The following is a 13,783-nucleotide window of genomic DNA, read 5'->3' on the forward strand; positions in this document are numbered from 1 at the left end:
AGTGATAACTTGCCTCTCCACAAAGGATGTTCTAGATAGAGACAATGAAATGAGAGGCTAGTCATCCCTCCAGAACCACCTATTCCTCTCATGCTTCCCTTCCCCCTCTTGTTTCCTAATCTATCCATGTATGGCTTTGATTTAATACTTTAAATCTACTTGTAAAATATTTGACACTAGAGGGGTGGGAATTTCATAAAAGACTATTAATTCCACATATAACTACCAAATCCAATACATTTATGGGAAAAAATAACTGAAATTTTAAAAATTACCTTAATTTAAATACCACCTTCTAAAACTCAGCCCTTGGGTGCAATATATACAGTACAATTTTTCTGAAACATTTTGCTTCAGGAAAGCGTGTCTGAAAGTTGCCTCATGCAGGATTTGGTGAAACCCAGACCATGAGTCAGTGTTTTGTGTGTGAAATCATCCAGGTTAAACAACTGCCTTCCAGAGCGCTTCCTACTTCCTGCCCAAACAAATGGACCTCAGATTCCCTCAGGAGACTGTCAACCCCTGAAGGTAATGTTCTAAGGTCCCAATTTCCTTTTTTCTGCCTCAGACTCCCAAATACCTTCTGGACATCATTTTGTGTCCTCAGAGTTCATCAACTTTGAGCACACTTCTCTTAGCCATCCACACTTGGTGACTCAGGCTCTGACTTTCCTGCCACCACTCCTGTAATTAACTGTCTCCACCAGCCACGCTAGCCTCATCTTGTGGTTCAGAGGTAAATCAAGGAAGCATCCCCTCCCCACTAACCACGAGCCCGGCTGGGTCCACTGATGGGCTTTATGCTTGTCCTGAACGGGAACCCTATTGGCTTTTATGTCAAACTGGCAGTTCTGGAAAAATATTGTCATCTTGGTCCCTGGTCGGGTATAAGATTTAAGGTTGTTGCCTGTGTTTCTTCCTCTTCTGCAACCCTAGTTCTAATACTACAGATTTCCATTCACTGACTCACAACATTTCTTTTAGTATTCAGAGGGACCAGCTTCCATTCTTTTTTTTTTTAACTTTTAATTTATTTTATTTGTATTTCAGAGCTTAAATACACAGATAACTACTTAGCTTACTTTTGGATACATTTAGTGTTAGTTATCAATAATATACCTGAGAGGAAATGCCTGTGACTGAAGGATATTGAAAACAAGAGAGGGTAGGTGGGAAGGCAATACAGGAGACCCACATCTTGGAAGACCCTTTATTTAAGTGGTAATTGAAATTGTGTGAGAAGTTAGGTTACTGCCTTAATAAGAAATAAAGAAGAATGAAGGGTTGAGAACAGCGTCCATTCTTGGAATAACATTTTCACCCTTTCTTAAGCAGCATACGTGTTCTTGCTCAAAAGAGCGGCAGAAAGCTGCATGCACGCGTTTCTGAAGTGGAACGTGGATTTGGAGCATACGCACAGAGAGCCAAGTCTGAACAAACTATTAGGCGATGATGCCAGGCCAGCTTGGGGTTTACATCATATAGCGTGGGAGGTCAAAACCGGGAGAGACACGAGCACAGGCTTGTTTTTAATTCAACTGCTTGAGAATGGAGTCTCAGCCATCTAGGTAGTATTCATGAAAACAGGACAAAATAGAATTTTCTGAGGATTGAAATGAGAGAAGCTGGGGGGACGGGCTGGAGAATGGGAGTCTTCTGATACAGACAACAGTGTTTTGAACCAAATTTGCTCTTTTCATATGCAAATACGCTGTCTTCTGTACAGCTGGCATCTTCGCTGCTTCAGAGCACCATCAAAGAGCATTTCCCGAGAGCACCATTGTTCTGGCAGAAGCTCCTCTTCTCTGTCTCTATAGATTGTTCAGTGATACTTATATTGAGAACCAGTACTGAGTGGTTAGTTGATTTTAGTGTAAGTTTCCCAACTGTAGAAGTGAATTTCATCTTCTTGGCTATTTGTTGTTAAGGCCAGCTTTTTTTTTTTTTTTAAACACACACAGATACACATAAAATATGGTGGCCTATTTTTATGTTGTTTTGTTATGGGGGAAAGAAGTAACACATTTTATTTCCGGACCTATTTCTCAACAATCTGAATCTGGCTTTTTACATCAAGGAAATTAGTTGAATTTATAAGGGAGTCAGTTGTAACAAAATTTATCAGTGGTGCTCAGATCTCAGTGTAGCAAGAATTCTGAAGCAATATTTCTATAACACAATCTCTTCAATTCCCTCATGCAAATTATTACGTATATTCCTCAATAACTCTGTCATCTGCTTTCTCCCTATGGCATTAGTCTCATCCTTTCCTCAAGTTTTATTTGGATTCTATTTTCAGTGTTGAGAGTCTTAAAATTCTCCTTACAAAGCTAAATCGCCAATGAACATGCAGCGGACCAGACGGAACAGAATGATGTTACTGACAAAAAAATTAACTGGGCTACTGAGCTATTGGTAATAAATAAATCAATGGTCTTCATGATCTACAAATCTGACCAGTTAGTCAAAAATATGGATATGGAACTAATGGAATGACGAGGCGGCGCTAGGCACTTCGTTGTTCTGAATTTGAGCTAACACAAGCAAAGTTTAAGCCTAATGCCACCTGATGCATAATAAGTATGCAATAAATTGTGCTTCCTACCCCTCACCCCCATCTTCTCTGCATGCTTCCTTTATTATCTTAATTGAGAATAACCTTAAAATTTGTGTTATATTAGCATTTTTTTTCTTTTTTTGGTTGCACCGCATAGCTTGCGGGATCTTAGTTCCCCGACCAGGGTTCGAACCCATGCCCTGTGCACTGGAACTGCAGAGTCCTAACCACTGGACTGCCAGGGAATTCCCTATATTAGCATTTTATTGTTGTAGTAAAGGGGCAAAAACCCTAGGATTCTTTCAGTATATCTAAGGAATTCCTTCATTAGGATGGCTTTATTTATTCATTTATTTATTTAGTCGTGTGTGTGTGTGTGTGTGTGTGTGTGTGTGTGTGTGTGTGTATTGATTCCCTGGATTGATTTCTTATCTTTCAACCTTAAACACTGAGTTGCTTTTTGCCCTCTAACTTTCTAGAAACCTAAAATTAATACTGTTTGTTCAAGTTATGTGGGTATACTTATCCTCCTTGAAAAGATTCCAATTTTGTATTTAGAACATTAATATTTTGAACTCAGTGTCTTAAAAGACAAAAGAAAACAAAACAAACAAAAAATGAAAGAAAAAAAAGAAAGAAAAATAAGTCCAAATTTTCTAGTCACATTTTTCACAACAACTCTTCTATCTACAGTTCTTTAATTTTCCCAACAAATATTGCTTATGTTGGCAGCTATGCATGGTTCACATACTCTTTAGGGAAATATGTGTAAATTAAAATTTCCCACACAACAGTTAAGGAGAAAATAGCACATTTTTGTTTTACTTCTATGAAGACCGAAAAAATGGTTACTTAACTGGATGGAGAAGCTGTAGTTTGTTTAGAGAGATGTATTCCTGACCCCAGTAGTCCCAAGTCTTATAAATAAATATACAAGTGATGATTTTGATAACCTCATCTTTCCGAGTGATGAGATAAACATGTTAGTGAGGACATTTGAAATAGTAGGGAGCACATAGCAAAGACATTTGAGAAAGCAGAAGAGAACACAAATGAGAACAGTAATACCAAATGAGAAAATTACAGAAAGTAGGCTCTATCAGTTGAAAGTAAGCTAAAATGAACAGGGGGGGCAAGATGCGATGCTAAGCTCAATGAATCAGAGACTCAAAGATTCTACAGAGAATACAGAATGAACATGGAAGAATATTATTAATGGGCATAAATCAGCTCAACGTGACATAGAGCCACATTTTTCTAAGAAGTAGCCTTAAGAACATATTCAAAAGTGAATAGCGTGTTCCTGATGACTTATGAAATGCTCCTGTGTGGATATTAGTATGAGTCCAGGACACTATACACTCTGCCACTTTACTGTAGAAAATGGAATTATCATGGAACGCGGTGCCCTGGGAACGAGGCAGTGTTGTCTTCTGAATCCACTCAGTAGATCTGAATTGTAGAGGTTCACATCCTAGGCTTCAGAAAATTGCTTAGAATTCCTGAGAGGAAGGAAGAATAAAGAACAGAGAGGCGGAAGAAACTAAAGGTAGGAAAGCGTATTGTACTGGCAATTAGCGGGGCTATTAGGCTTTTAAAATGTAACATATATTTACATTGTATTTACATTTGTATTTATATATCTCTTAATGTATGATGTCAGTTCATTTAGTCTAGATGTAATCACTGATCTAGAAGGGTAGCTGTGAAACCATGCAAAGGAATCCAGTAATTTATTGGACTGGGAACTTAACCCAAATTGGCATATCAGTTGATAAGTGGCATCTACTTTTCTGGAGTACAAGGAGCAAGGATATATATGTCACATTTTTGAGAAACCTAACCAAACATTAAGAATTTGAGAAGTAAATAGAAAGCTGCATTCTAGGCAGCAAGAGGCTTACCCACAGCCTTAGGGAAATGGCTGATTCTCTTAGGGATGGTAAAATAAGAATAGTGCTATTGGGGGAGCCTGGAGCTAGATGGTTATTTCCCTAAGTCCCTGTTTGGATAAGGCCACTTTCCTGTTCAAGATGCCCCCTATTCTCTGTACCCTGGCCCTTTTTGCCCTTGAGGGGCATGGATTTACCTCTTCTATTTTCCCTATGAAGAGTCTGGGGTGGGGGAAGAAGGGGGAAAGAAATGAACTTTCATCAGGGGAGGTTTGTTGCCATCAGGCTATATTGGGTTTGAGTTGTAACTTTTTTTTTTTTTTTAATTTCAAGAAAAGGAAGCTTTATAAGCATTCACAGCCTTCTTCTTTTTGATGAAGGAATGTACAGAACAGGAGAGCAAGTCTTCCCATTACCCCTTGGGACATCTCAGTTGTTAAGACAATGACTCTTTGTGGACCAACTTTCTCTAAGTATTTTTTATTTATTTTTTTGGCCATGTGGCATGTGGGATCTTAGTTCCCCGACCAGGGATCGAACCCTTGCCCCCTGCAGTGGAAGCGCAGAGTCCTAACCACTGGACCACCAGGGAAGTCCCTCTCTAAGTAAAGGAACATTAACCTCCCAGATAAATCCCTGCATAGAGGGTGAGTTTACCGTTTACATGTAGTACATCTGAGGACAGACAGAAAATAAATAAAGCTTTCTGCTATTTTTGGCTTCTCATTTGGAAGTGCCTAGTCAGAGGTGAAATTAACAAGTATAAATGTGTACATCTGGTTTCACAGAAAGCAATATATTAATGATAACTATGATTTCTGAAATTAACAAATAATCCAGTAAGGGGTTTAAAATGTTTTTATATTGAAAACAAGAAGGTACCAAGAAATCACAGGCATATATTTAATAAAATGCTTTTATTACAAAAGAATAAGGTTACATAAAATCAGGACCAACCTGGATATCTTGATCATTTTATTACTATAAGAATATTGAATAGATAAAATCCATTTTTGTGCCAATGTATAATTATATTCATATCAATCTTAATATATAATAAAAGGACCTATTATGTGCCTAGCACTCAACATATATTACTTCATATAATCTTTATAGCAAATCTATGAAATCTGTCCTTTGACTTCCACTTTACAGATAAGACAATAGAGACTGAAAGAGATAAGAGTAATGTATCCAAAGTCACATAATTCCTTAGGCTAGATCCTGGTTTCAAATATAATTTTATCCCGAGTTGAAAAACAAACAAGCAAGCATTTCTTTTTTCTCTGTTTGCTCTCTGGTTTCTCCTTTAAGCCTAACTTTCCTCTGGCTAATTTAAGAGCAGAATTGTAGAGATATGGGAATTCATGTCAAAGTCTCCCTCCACCCGCCCCCGCTTGTGGCCATTGCTTTTTCTAGAGGACTGAGGATAAACTTTGTTCGATGCTACTGACACTGAACGGCAAGAAGAGAGATGAGATAGAGTGGGGCAAGAAAAATGACCTGACTTCACAGAAGAAAGAGTTCTTAAGGGGAAAGAGACAGTTGCTTGGAGTCAGCCTTGAACTCACACTACACCAGTGGCTCAGGCCACTGCCCCCGTGAAAGCCTGTGGCAGGCACCTCTGCTTCTTTGAACACTCCATAGCCAGGGCAGGTCTTAGAATAACTAGGATTCGGCTGGTGCTACTGAATGCAAAGCCACCTGAACTGACAGTTGTGTTCAAATTGATTATTGCTGGGGCTGAGCTCTCCGGTAGAAGAGTCTGGAGACATTTTTAGGCTTCCAGCCACTGTTGGCTAGAAGGATGGAACAGCTGTATGGACTCAAAAGACTTGACGTGCTTTAGAAATGATGGCTGAATGAAACAAAAACAGATCTTTTATAAAAATGGTACTTTGGGGTGGGCAGAATATTAATTCAGCAAGAACCCAGAAACCCCCACCCTTTAGCTTCCGGATTCTCAGATATTAGAGGAATTATAGGAGCAACAGATGATCCGCACTTCTCCCTAAGAATCCAAGTAGTAGCTTTAAGCATCTAGATCGGAGGTTGGCATCTTCTGGTCCTTAGGCCAAATTTTGTCACAGATATATCAATTTAACTTATACAGTGACTGGGATTTCGAGCTTTGGACAAATCCTCAAATCAAGCCACGCGGGCTTTTATTTCTTCAGGCCATGAATTTGAATGGAGGGCCCCTCTTTTGGTACAGCATAGGTTTCCAGTTTGCTCGGTGCCTAGCCCTCTCCTGAGATATTGAAGCTCTGTTTGTTTTTATCATTACATTCTATTGATGATTCCCTTCCAGCAGAGAGCTGTCTGGATCCTGTACAAATCTCAGCTGGGAATGCCTGTGAGCATCTCATTCACCAGCACTGACGATGGAAAGTGCATTCTCACGTGGCCAGTTACTATAGCAAAGGTGACAGGAAAAACAGTCACTCGTAGCTCTTTTGTTTTTTTCTAAAGAAGAGTTTCAAATTGTAGTTTTTAAAAAAATTATTCATTACTTTTACATTGTGGTTTTTTTCCCCTTTTTATTAAAAAATAAACAATTCAGTGGACACAAGCACATTTGAATCCCAACCTATCAACATCTTGTATATTTAAACTCTCTTGGGCTCTGAGAATGCTTTTAAACAGCTCAGTCCAAAACAAAGACAATAAAAAGGCAGAAATAAAAGTAAAAAATCTACTGGTGAGTGAATGATGGCAGAGAGGTATTTACTTGTTACTACCCATTTGATTCAAGAATTCTCGAATAAAACGAAACAACCAAAGCAAAACCCTGAAGTATTCTTTTAGTCCTGTGAGTTGAAGACCATTTATGCAGGTCACTCCCTCGTAGAGTAGAATTTTGTGTGGGTAATGGGTAGTGCTAAGTATGCTGGAAAATTGATATGACATTTTTTTTTGATTTCTGAAAACAGATTTTTCAGGCTCCTTTAGTGGTTACTAAAAAGTTCCTGTGCAGGTTATACTTTATAGTGACCCAATCTCTGTGAAGCGATTCAATCACTCATCATTTATCACCCCCCCAGTGGGACAGTTTCAGTATGTATAGGTCCATAGTGTGTATGGTTTTCACTTTACTAAATGCAATGACTCATGTACTGGTTTGATATTTACAAAGAAATATTGGACCTAATGATCGTTTTTAAGGAGCTGTCTGAATATGGCTGAAGCAATAAAAACCATTGTACAGAAGAATAAAACACTATCTATTAGTAAATGTAGGTATTGATATTGGTAAATATTAGTAAGCTTTATTTTGCATAGGAAAGTCCATTCATAAAAAGGGACCTAATTTCTTCCTTGCCTCCATCCTGAGAAATAGACAGATGAGGAAACTGAGCAACTAAGAGTTTGTGACTTAAAGGCACATAAGTAGAAAATGAGGAACCTGGGACTACAGCTCAGGAAGTCTGACCGATGTCAGGGTCTTTTCCTAACATCTTGCCACATAAAAGTAGGGAACAGTAAAATCTCTGGGCTTTCAGGAAGGAAAAGATATGGACAGCCAAGATGTGACTTTAGTTGTTGTTGTTTTCTAGATCTGCCATATTTTAGATCTAAAAGATAAAGAAATACAAAGTGCCATTACAGTTGTTTTTACTTCATCAGTATTGGGGGAATCTGCAAATTGGGTTGGACTGAACATTTGAGTTTAATGGAGATTATCTGTTTTTATTAGGAGTGAGTCTGAGAGGTTCGCTGATAAAATGGAGAACAGCTGCTCACTTCTGAGAACTAACCACAGCCCACAATCAAGCCTGATAAGAAATCAGACAAGAATTAACTTACTTTGAGCAAATGTATCATAAGTTCATAAGGTAGAGATGAAGCTACCAGCAGAAGGTGGACAAAATGCACATGTGGGAAACAAATTGACTCCAGCTTCAAAATCTAAGGAGAGATATATGTCAGTATCAGTAAATGGAGAGAGAGCTGTACACTACGAGCAGAAAGCCAAGAGAATGAGTGATAAAATTAAACATTCATTAGGCAAGTGGAGGAAACGATCAAAACAACCACCAAAGAACAGTCAAGTCTAAATCTGTCTTTTTTTTTTCTTCCGGTGATATGTTGACATTATTGAAACCTTGCATCAGTATTTTCTAAAACGAGATCTCTTGGGTTAGACAGTAAAGAATTATGGCAGTTGGTCTTCCAAAGAGAGGTGCCATTGTCTGAGAGAGGAATTCAGTATGCCAAGAAAAGAAATGGAACTGCTGGGGTGTGATGTAAGAAAACTACCAGAGAGTTCTAGTAATGTAAATGTGGGCACTTACTCTTTCAAAGCCTGTAGTTCTTAGTATGTAAAAATGAAATAATAGTTCAAAGCACTATTTTGAGAAATAAAGAGATAATTGGCAAAAGGCCTCAAAAATAATGATGGCTAAATAAACTGTTGCTATTAATTTGTTCCAAGCATGCTTTCCTAAGCTTTCCCGTATGGTTAGAGGCATATGGTTTAAATAAGGAAAATTATAACAAAATACCGTACAGGAGTAAAAGGATCTCAAAGTCTGTCAAGAAGAAATTAAGAAGTTGAAGAATTTGCCCAGAATTGCTTAGCTAGTAGAACTGGCCGAAAACCAGGCCAGTTTCATTCCAAAGCTCCTGCTTTTTCCTCTGTCCCACTCTGCTTCTATAAATGAGCTGATCTGTAAGCAAAGGAAAGGTGATAATTACATTCATAATTTGCTTTGCTTTCAAGTTTCAGGTTTAAACCGTAGTACCTCTGTCCTAGTAGGTGTACACTGTTGCAGAGCCAGAATGTAGCTTAAATACTTGGGTCCTTCGCTCTCTTTCTGCACTGGTCAGAGGCGTGAGATGTATATGGTATAGAGCCCAGCATACTCTCACCATGAATCCATGACCCGGGGCTACTGCTAGTCCCTGGTCCCAGCTCCAGCCTGACCCTAGCCCCCAGCTCAGCCTAATTTGAACCTCTTCCCTGTAGTGAGGACACTTTGCATGATACTTCGGGATCCAAATGCAGGTAGTAAAATTACTATTTCAAAGCCAGGTGGGGAAACACCTGAGCAGATATTGGACTTGCTGAAAAGGAATTTTTTTTTGGACTTTTCTTCCCCCAATTGTGGGAATGATATGTGGGAGGAGAAAATATTCAAGTAAATATGGTATGGTGGAGAGCGTCTGTAATATGAGCCTGGTGTCTCAAGGGAAAGGTCTTACTTTTGTGGCCCCTGGGCAAGAATTAACCCATCATTTTTTCCCCCCAGTTTCTGCCTCCCAGACTTGGCTGGAATCCTGGACAGAGGACGCTTTTAACCCCTCCACCTCCTCCTCTGCTTCTTGCCCGGGGCTTGTGTGTTGCTGTGATAGCGTAGCCTCCTCCCTTCCCCGCATCTGTCCCTATGTAGGAGGCCAGCTCTAGTGAATAGATAGGTAAGGACCAAGTGTGCGTTCCAACATTTGAACTAATCCTGCCAGTGTCAATAAGGAGAAGCGTAAAGCTCCCCGGATGTGGCCCAAGTCAGTTTACGTAGTCTAGGGGTGTGAATTAAAGCCCGGGGTTTAATGACTAATTAAAGTCGCTCAAAGCCCCTGCGCTGTGTGTGCAGGGTCACACATGAGAGCTGGGATCCGAGGGCAGTGGAGACTCGCATGAGCTGCACATGTGGCCAGTGGAAATGAATTCTCAATTCCGCTCCGCAGCACGTGACTTCCTATTTCTGTAAGGTACTTCCAAGGGACTTCCTCTGTAAAATCAGCCAGAGTCCCAGAAGGTTTCATTCAGCGCCGGCGCTGAGTTTCCTTCCAACCCGGGACAAAAGTTTTCCCTGAGATACGATGTTAGTTTCTCTTCTTTCTCTTTTCTTTGCCATTGCCAGCATGCAAGGATCTTGTGGCTCCCGTGCGTGATAGGAAGCTGAATACACTGGTGCAGATCTCAGTAATCCACCCAGCGGAGCAGGGTCTGACGAGATACTCCAGCACGGAAATTGTGGAGGTGAGCGTGCTGTGTGCCTGATTTACTCTCGCTCTCTCTCAGTCTCTCTGGATTTGAGCAAACAGCTGAAATACTTTAGATTTTGGCCTGCAGCTATGCTAGGTTGCAGTCCTCCTTTATTTAGGAAAGCATACCTGAGGTTACTAAGCATGCATTTGTAACTTACCAGAATAAACAAGTGGGGAAAGAACTTGCCTTTTTTATAAAAGACCTATTCTTCTTTAGTAAGTAGAAGGAAAATCCCCACTCTGGATTTTTGAATAGAGTACTAAATAGGGGGAATATATATATATATAAATTTTAAATTAAATGGAATGAATATTTCTTTGAGGGGCAAAAAAGAAAGTTGTAAATTACCTAGAGGCGTTTTAAACCTAAGCGTTTTTGCCCTTTTCATTTTTTCCTGTATTCTTCAGATTGTCTGTGGAAGCTTCATATTCTCTGCCTTTTGTGCACGTCAGAAGCTTCATATTCTCTGCCTTTCGTGTGTGTCTTTTTAAAGTATGATGTTTTTCAAAGAAAGGTGGATAATTAATTTGAGACACTGTAATGTTTCTAGGCAAAAGGTGTAAATAGTATTCATCCGTTGAGAGATTTCCTATTTACATTTATTGTTGCTAATATAACACTCAAAATGTGTTGGGAGGAAACTTGTTATTGTGTTGGACCAGATTCAAAAGAGGAAGTGTTTCCCTTTTGATTATTTTGTTCTCATCACATATTTCACAGCCTTAGTGAATGAGAGATACTTACTCTCTGGGACTAAAGAAAATGTTTTCTACACTCCTTAAGCTTTGCTTTTCTTCGACTTGGGCGCCCTTTCTGTTTTGAACGAGGAGTTTCTCTGCAAGAGTCTAAGTTGCCTACCCCAGACCTGGCTTGCTCAGTGCCATTGGTGGAAAAAATGATTCAGACGAAACTCCATTCATTTCTCTAATGGGAATGACCCAGATCCTACACGTAGCCCTGACTCTGTCTTTGGGAAACTTTAGGTTCCAACGCTGGTATCATTTGTAGTTAATGCTGTGGTTGAATAAACAAAAATAGTCTTATTCATTCAAGGAAAACTAAAATTGGAAAATTGTTCGTTTATATGAAAACTATTTTCAAGCATTATTTCAACTTGATTATTTAAAAAATATTGTCAAAACTTAAAAGAAATGATTTATTTTGACACATTTATTTGAACATACATATAGCTGTTGTTGACTGTTTCATTCACTGTGTGTTCCAGAGCATCTAACACTGTGCCAAACAAAAAGCAGTATTTGTTGAATAAAAGGAAGAATGAATGAATAAATGAATAACTTCAGCTTCTAGAAACTTCCATAAACAACTGGCTTACAGAACTCTAGCAAGCATCTCCATGATATTCAGCACTATGCATATTTAAATATAGATATAAAATTTAATGTTGGATGTCAGCTCTCTAAAAATGAATCCTGAAGCATGGAAAAACCCTGTGCACTGCGTCCTGAGCTAGTAATTTCATAGCCCCGAATGCATCTTATTTAGTTTCTTTCATTAGTTTTCAAATCAGTCTGAGAAAAAAAATACAGCTGAACATCTAAAAACAAATGGACGCTATCAGAGCATGGCTTTCAATTGAATCATTACAGAAGGGAAATAAAGGGACAGTATAAGATTGCCAAATGGTTCTTGATGAGAAAAGAGCTTCATTTGAATTTGATCAGTCAATATCTCAAGTTATTTGCATAAATCACAGGTTATGTCCATTACATGTATTCTAAATGGACAGACAACTGACCCTAAAGAAGGGTGCTGCATATAATGAGAATAAATTGTTTTTCAAGATGCTCAGCAGCTCTGACAATGATACAGGGCATTTACTATCAACAGCTCTATCAGTACTTTGGGGCCCTGGGCCGTGTCCCTGTGGCCATCATTTGGCAATTCAGATATCTCTTCTAATAGAACCACTTCCTAGAAAAGCAGACCCAGACACTTGCTGCTTTCTCATGTGTCACTGCATGCTGCTGACTGCTGCCTTATTGAATCAAAGTTGTCTGCTTGTGCTGTTACAGGGAACAAGAGACCCACTGTTCTTGACTGGTGTCACATTCCCATCTGAGTATCCCATCTATGAGGAGACCAAAATAAAACTAACAGTCTATGATGTCAAGGATAAGTCTTACGACACTGTAAGTACTTGTACTTATTTCTTTCTTTGGGAAAAGCAGTAGGCTTTTCCAAACCATTGGGTTTTTGATGTAACTGGCATTTTTCGAAGAGGGGCTTTGTACTGTGTTTATGGTTGTCTTATGTTTATAGTTTGCTGGGATTTCTTTCAAATTCATTTGGCTTAGTGCCATACTGGCAACTGGTTAGGAGCAGAAGCTTTCAGAACCGTTTTTCCTCTTTTTCAGGGAGGCTGGCTGGATGTCTTGGTTTACATTTTTGTTGTTACGCCTTAGGAGTTGTTGAAGGAGTAGCACTGTGAGAGAAAGCAAGTGGAAGAGATTAAATAATGTTTCAGAACTTTCTAGATATTGTCATTATTCTAAAATGGGATTGATAAAGTGTTCTGCTTTCACAATTTATTATTTTATGTACTGAATAAGAGAAACTCCCTCTGTTCTTCTGATGTTGTCTGTGGGACCAAAGCAAACAGAGGAGGAAGTAACCGTCAGCATGAGGCAGAAGCTTTCATTGGCCTGGTTACAGGAAGGTCACGTCAAGTCCTGATGGCCTTTTGTCCTAGGCTGTTCCTACTGGGTCTGACTTTTCTTCCACTTGAATCAGTGGGTTCAAGTGAGACCGTTAGGTACCCAGGCACTGCCTCTGGAGCCCACTCTGAAAATCCCTGGACAGGAGAGAATGTTATTGATAGGTGTTGAGAAGGGGATGGTTTAGCCCTCTTCTTTAAATCTCTCCCATCAGAATGAATTTTTGTTTGTTTTCAAGGCTGGGTGAGCTATGGGAGTATTGATGGTCCACAATGAAGTATAAGCCAGGAAACACTTTGAAGGCAGGTAGACCAGTAGGTTCTGGGAGAATTCTGCTTGAGGCTATAGGGTGCTGCCTGGCTTGGAGAGTCACACACACCTGCTTGAGGGGAAATGCACCTTTCAGCTCTGCCCTCACTAGGCATTTCTGCCTCGCTCATGAGTCTCTCTTTCCTTTTCATTCTTTACCCCGAAACATGTAACATAGGTAGATGGTGGGTATATGTAACAGAGAAAAAAAATCTTCTGCATCGAAGGCATTTCTACTCAGCCCCAGAAAAGTTCATGTCTTCAAAACTGCAGAAGAAATGCCCAATGAAATGCACAGCACATATGTGGTATAGAAACAGTGATGGCGGTCAGGTAGAGTGGTTGAGAAGGCAGA

The 13,783-nt window shown here is 39.5% G+C and overlaps 1 protein-coding gene across 1 annotated transcript in view; it reads left to right on the top strand.

Moving 5' to 3' along the window:
• INPP4B (inositol polyphosphate-4-phosphatase type II B) overlaps nucleotides 1-13,783 on the top strand; it is a 480,337-nt gene that overhangs the window by 155,886 nt on the left and 310,668 nt on the right. Inside the window, exons 5-6 of the mRNA XM_024736048.1 lie at nucleotides 10,314-10,432; nucleotides 12,478-12,594. Coding sequence (XP_024591816.1) covers nucleotides 10,314-10,432; nucleotides 12,478-12,594 — 236 coding nt within the window. The remainder of the gene's footprint in view (nucleotides 1-10,313; nucleotides 10,433-12,477; nucleotides 12,595-13,783) is intronic.

Source organism: Neophocaena asiaeorientalis, unplaced genomic scaffold (assembly GCF_003031525.2).
Source record: "Neophocaena asiaeorientalis asiaeorientalis breed wild unplaced genomic scaffold, Neophocaena_asiaeorientalis_V1.1 scaffold7, whole genome shotgun sequence".
Lineage (NCBI taxonomy): Eukaryota > Metazoa > Chordata > Mammalia > Artiodactyla > Phocoenidae > Neophocaena > Neophocaena asiaeorientalis.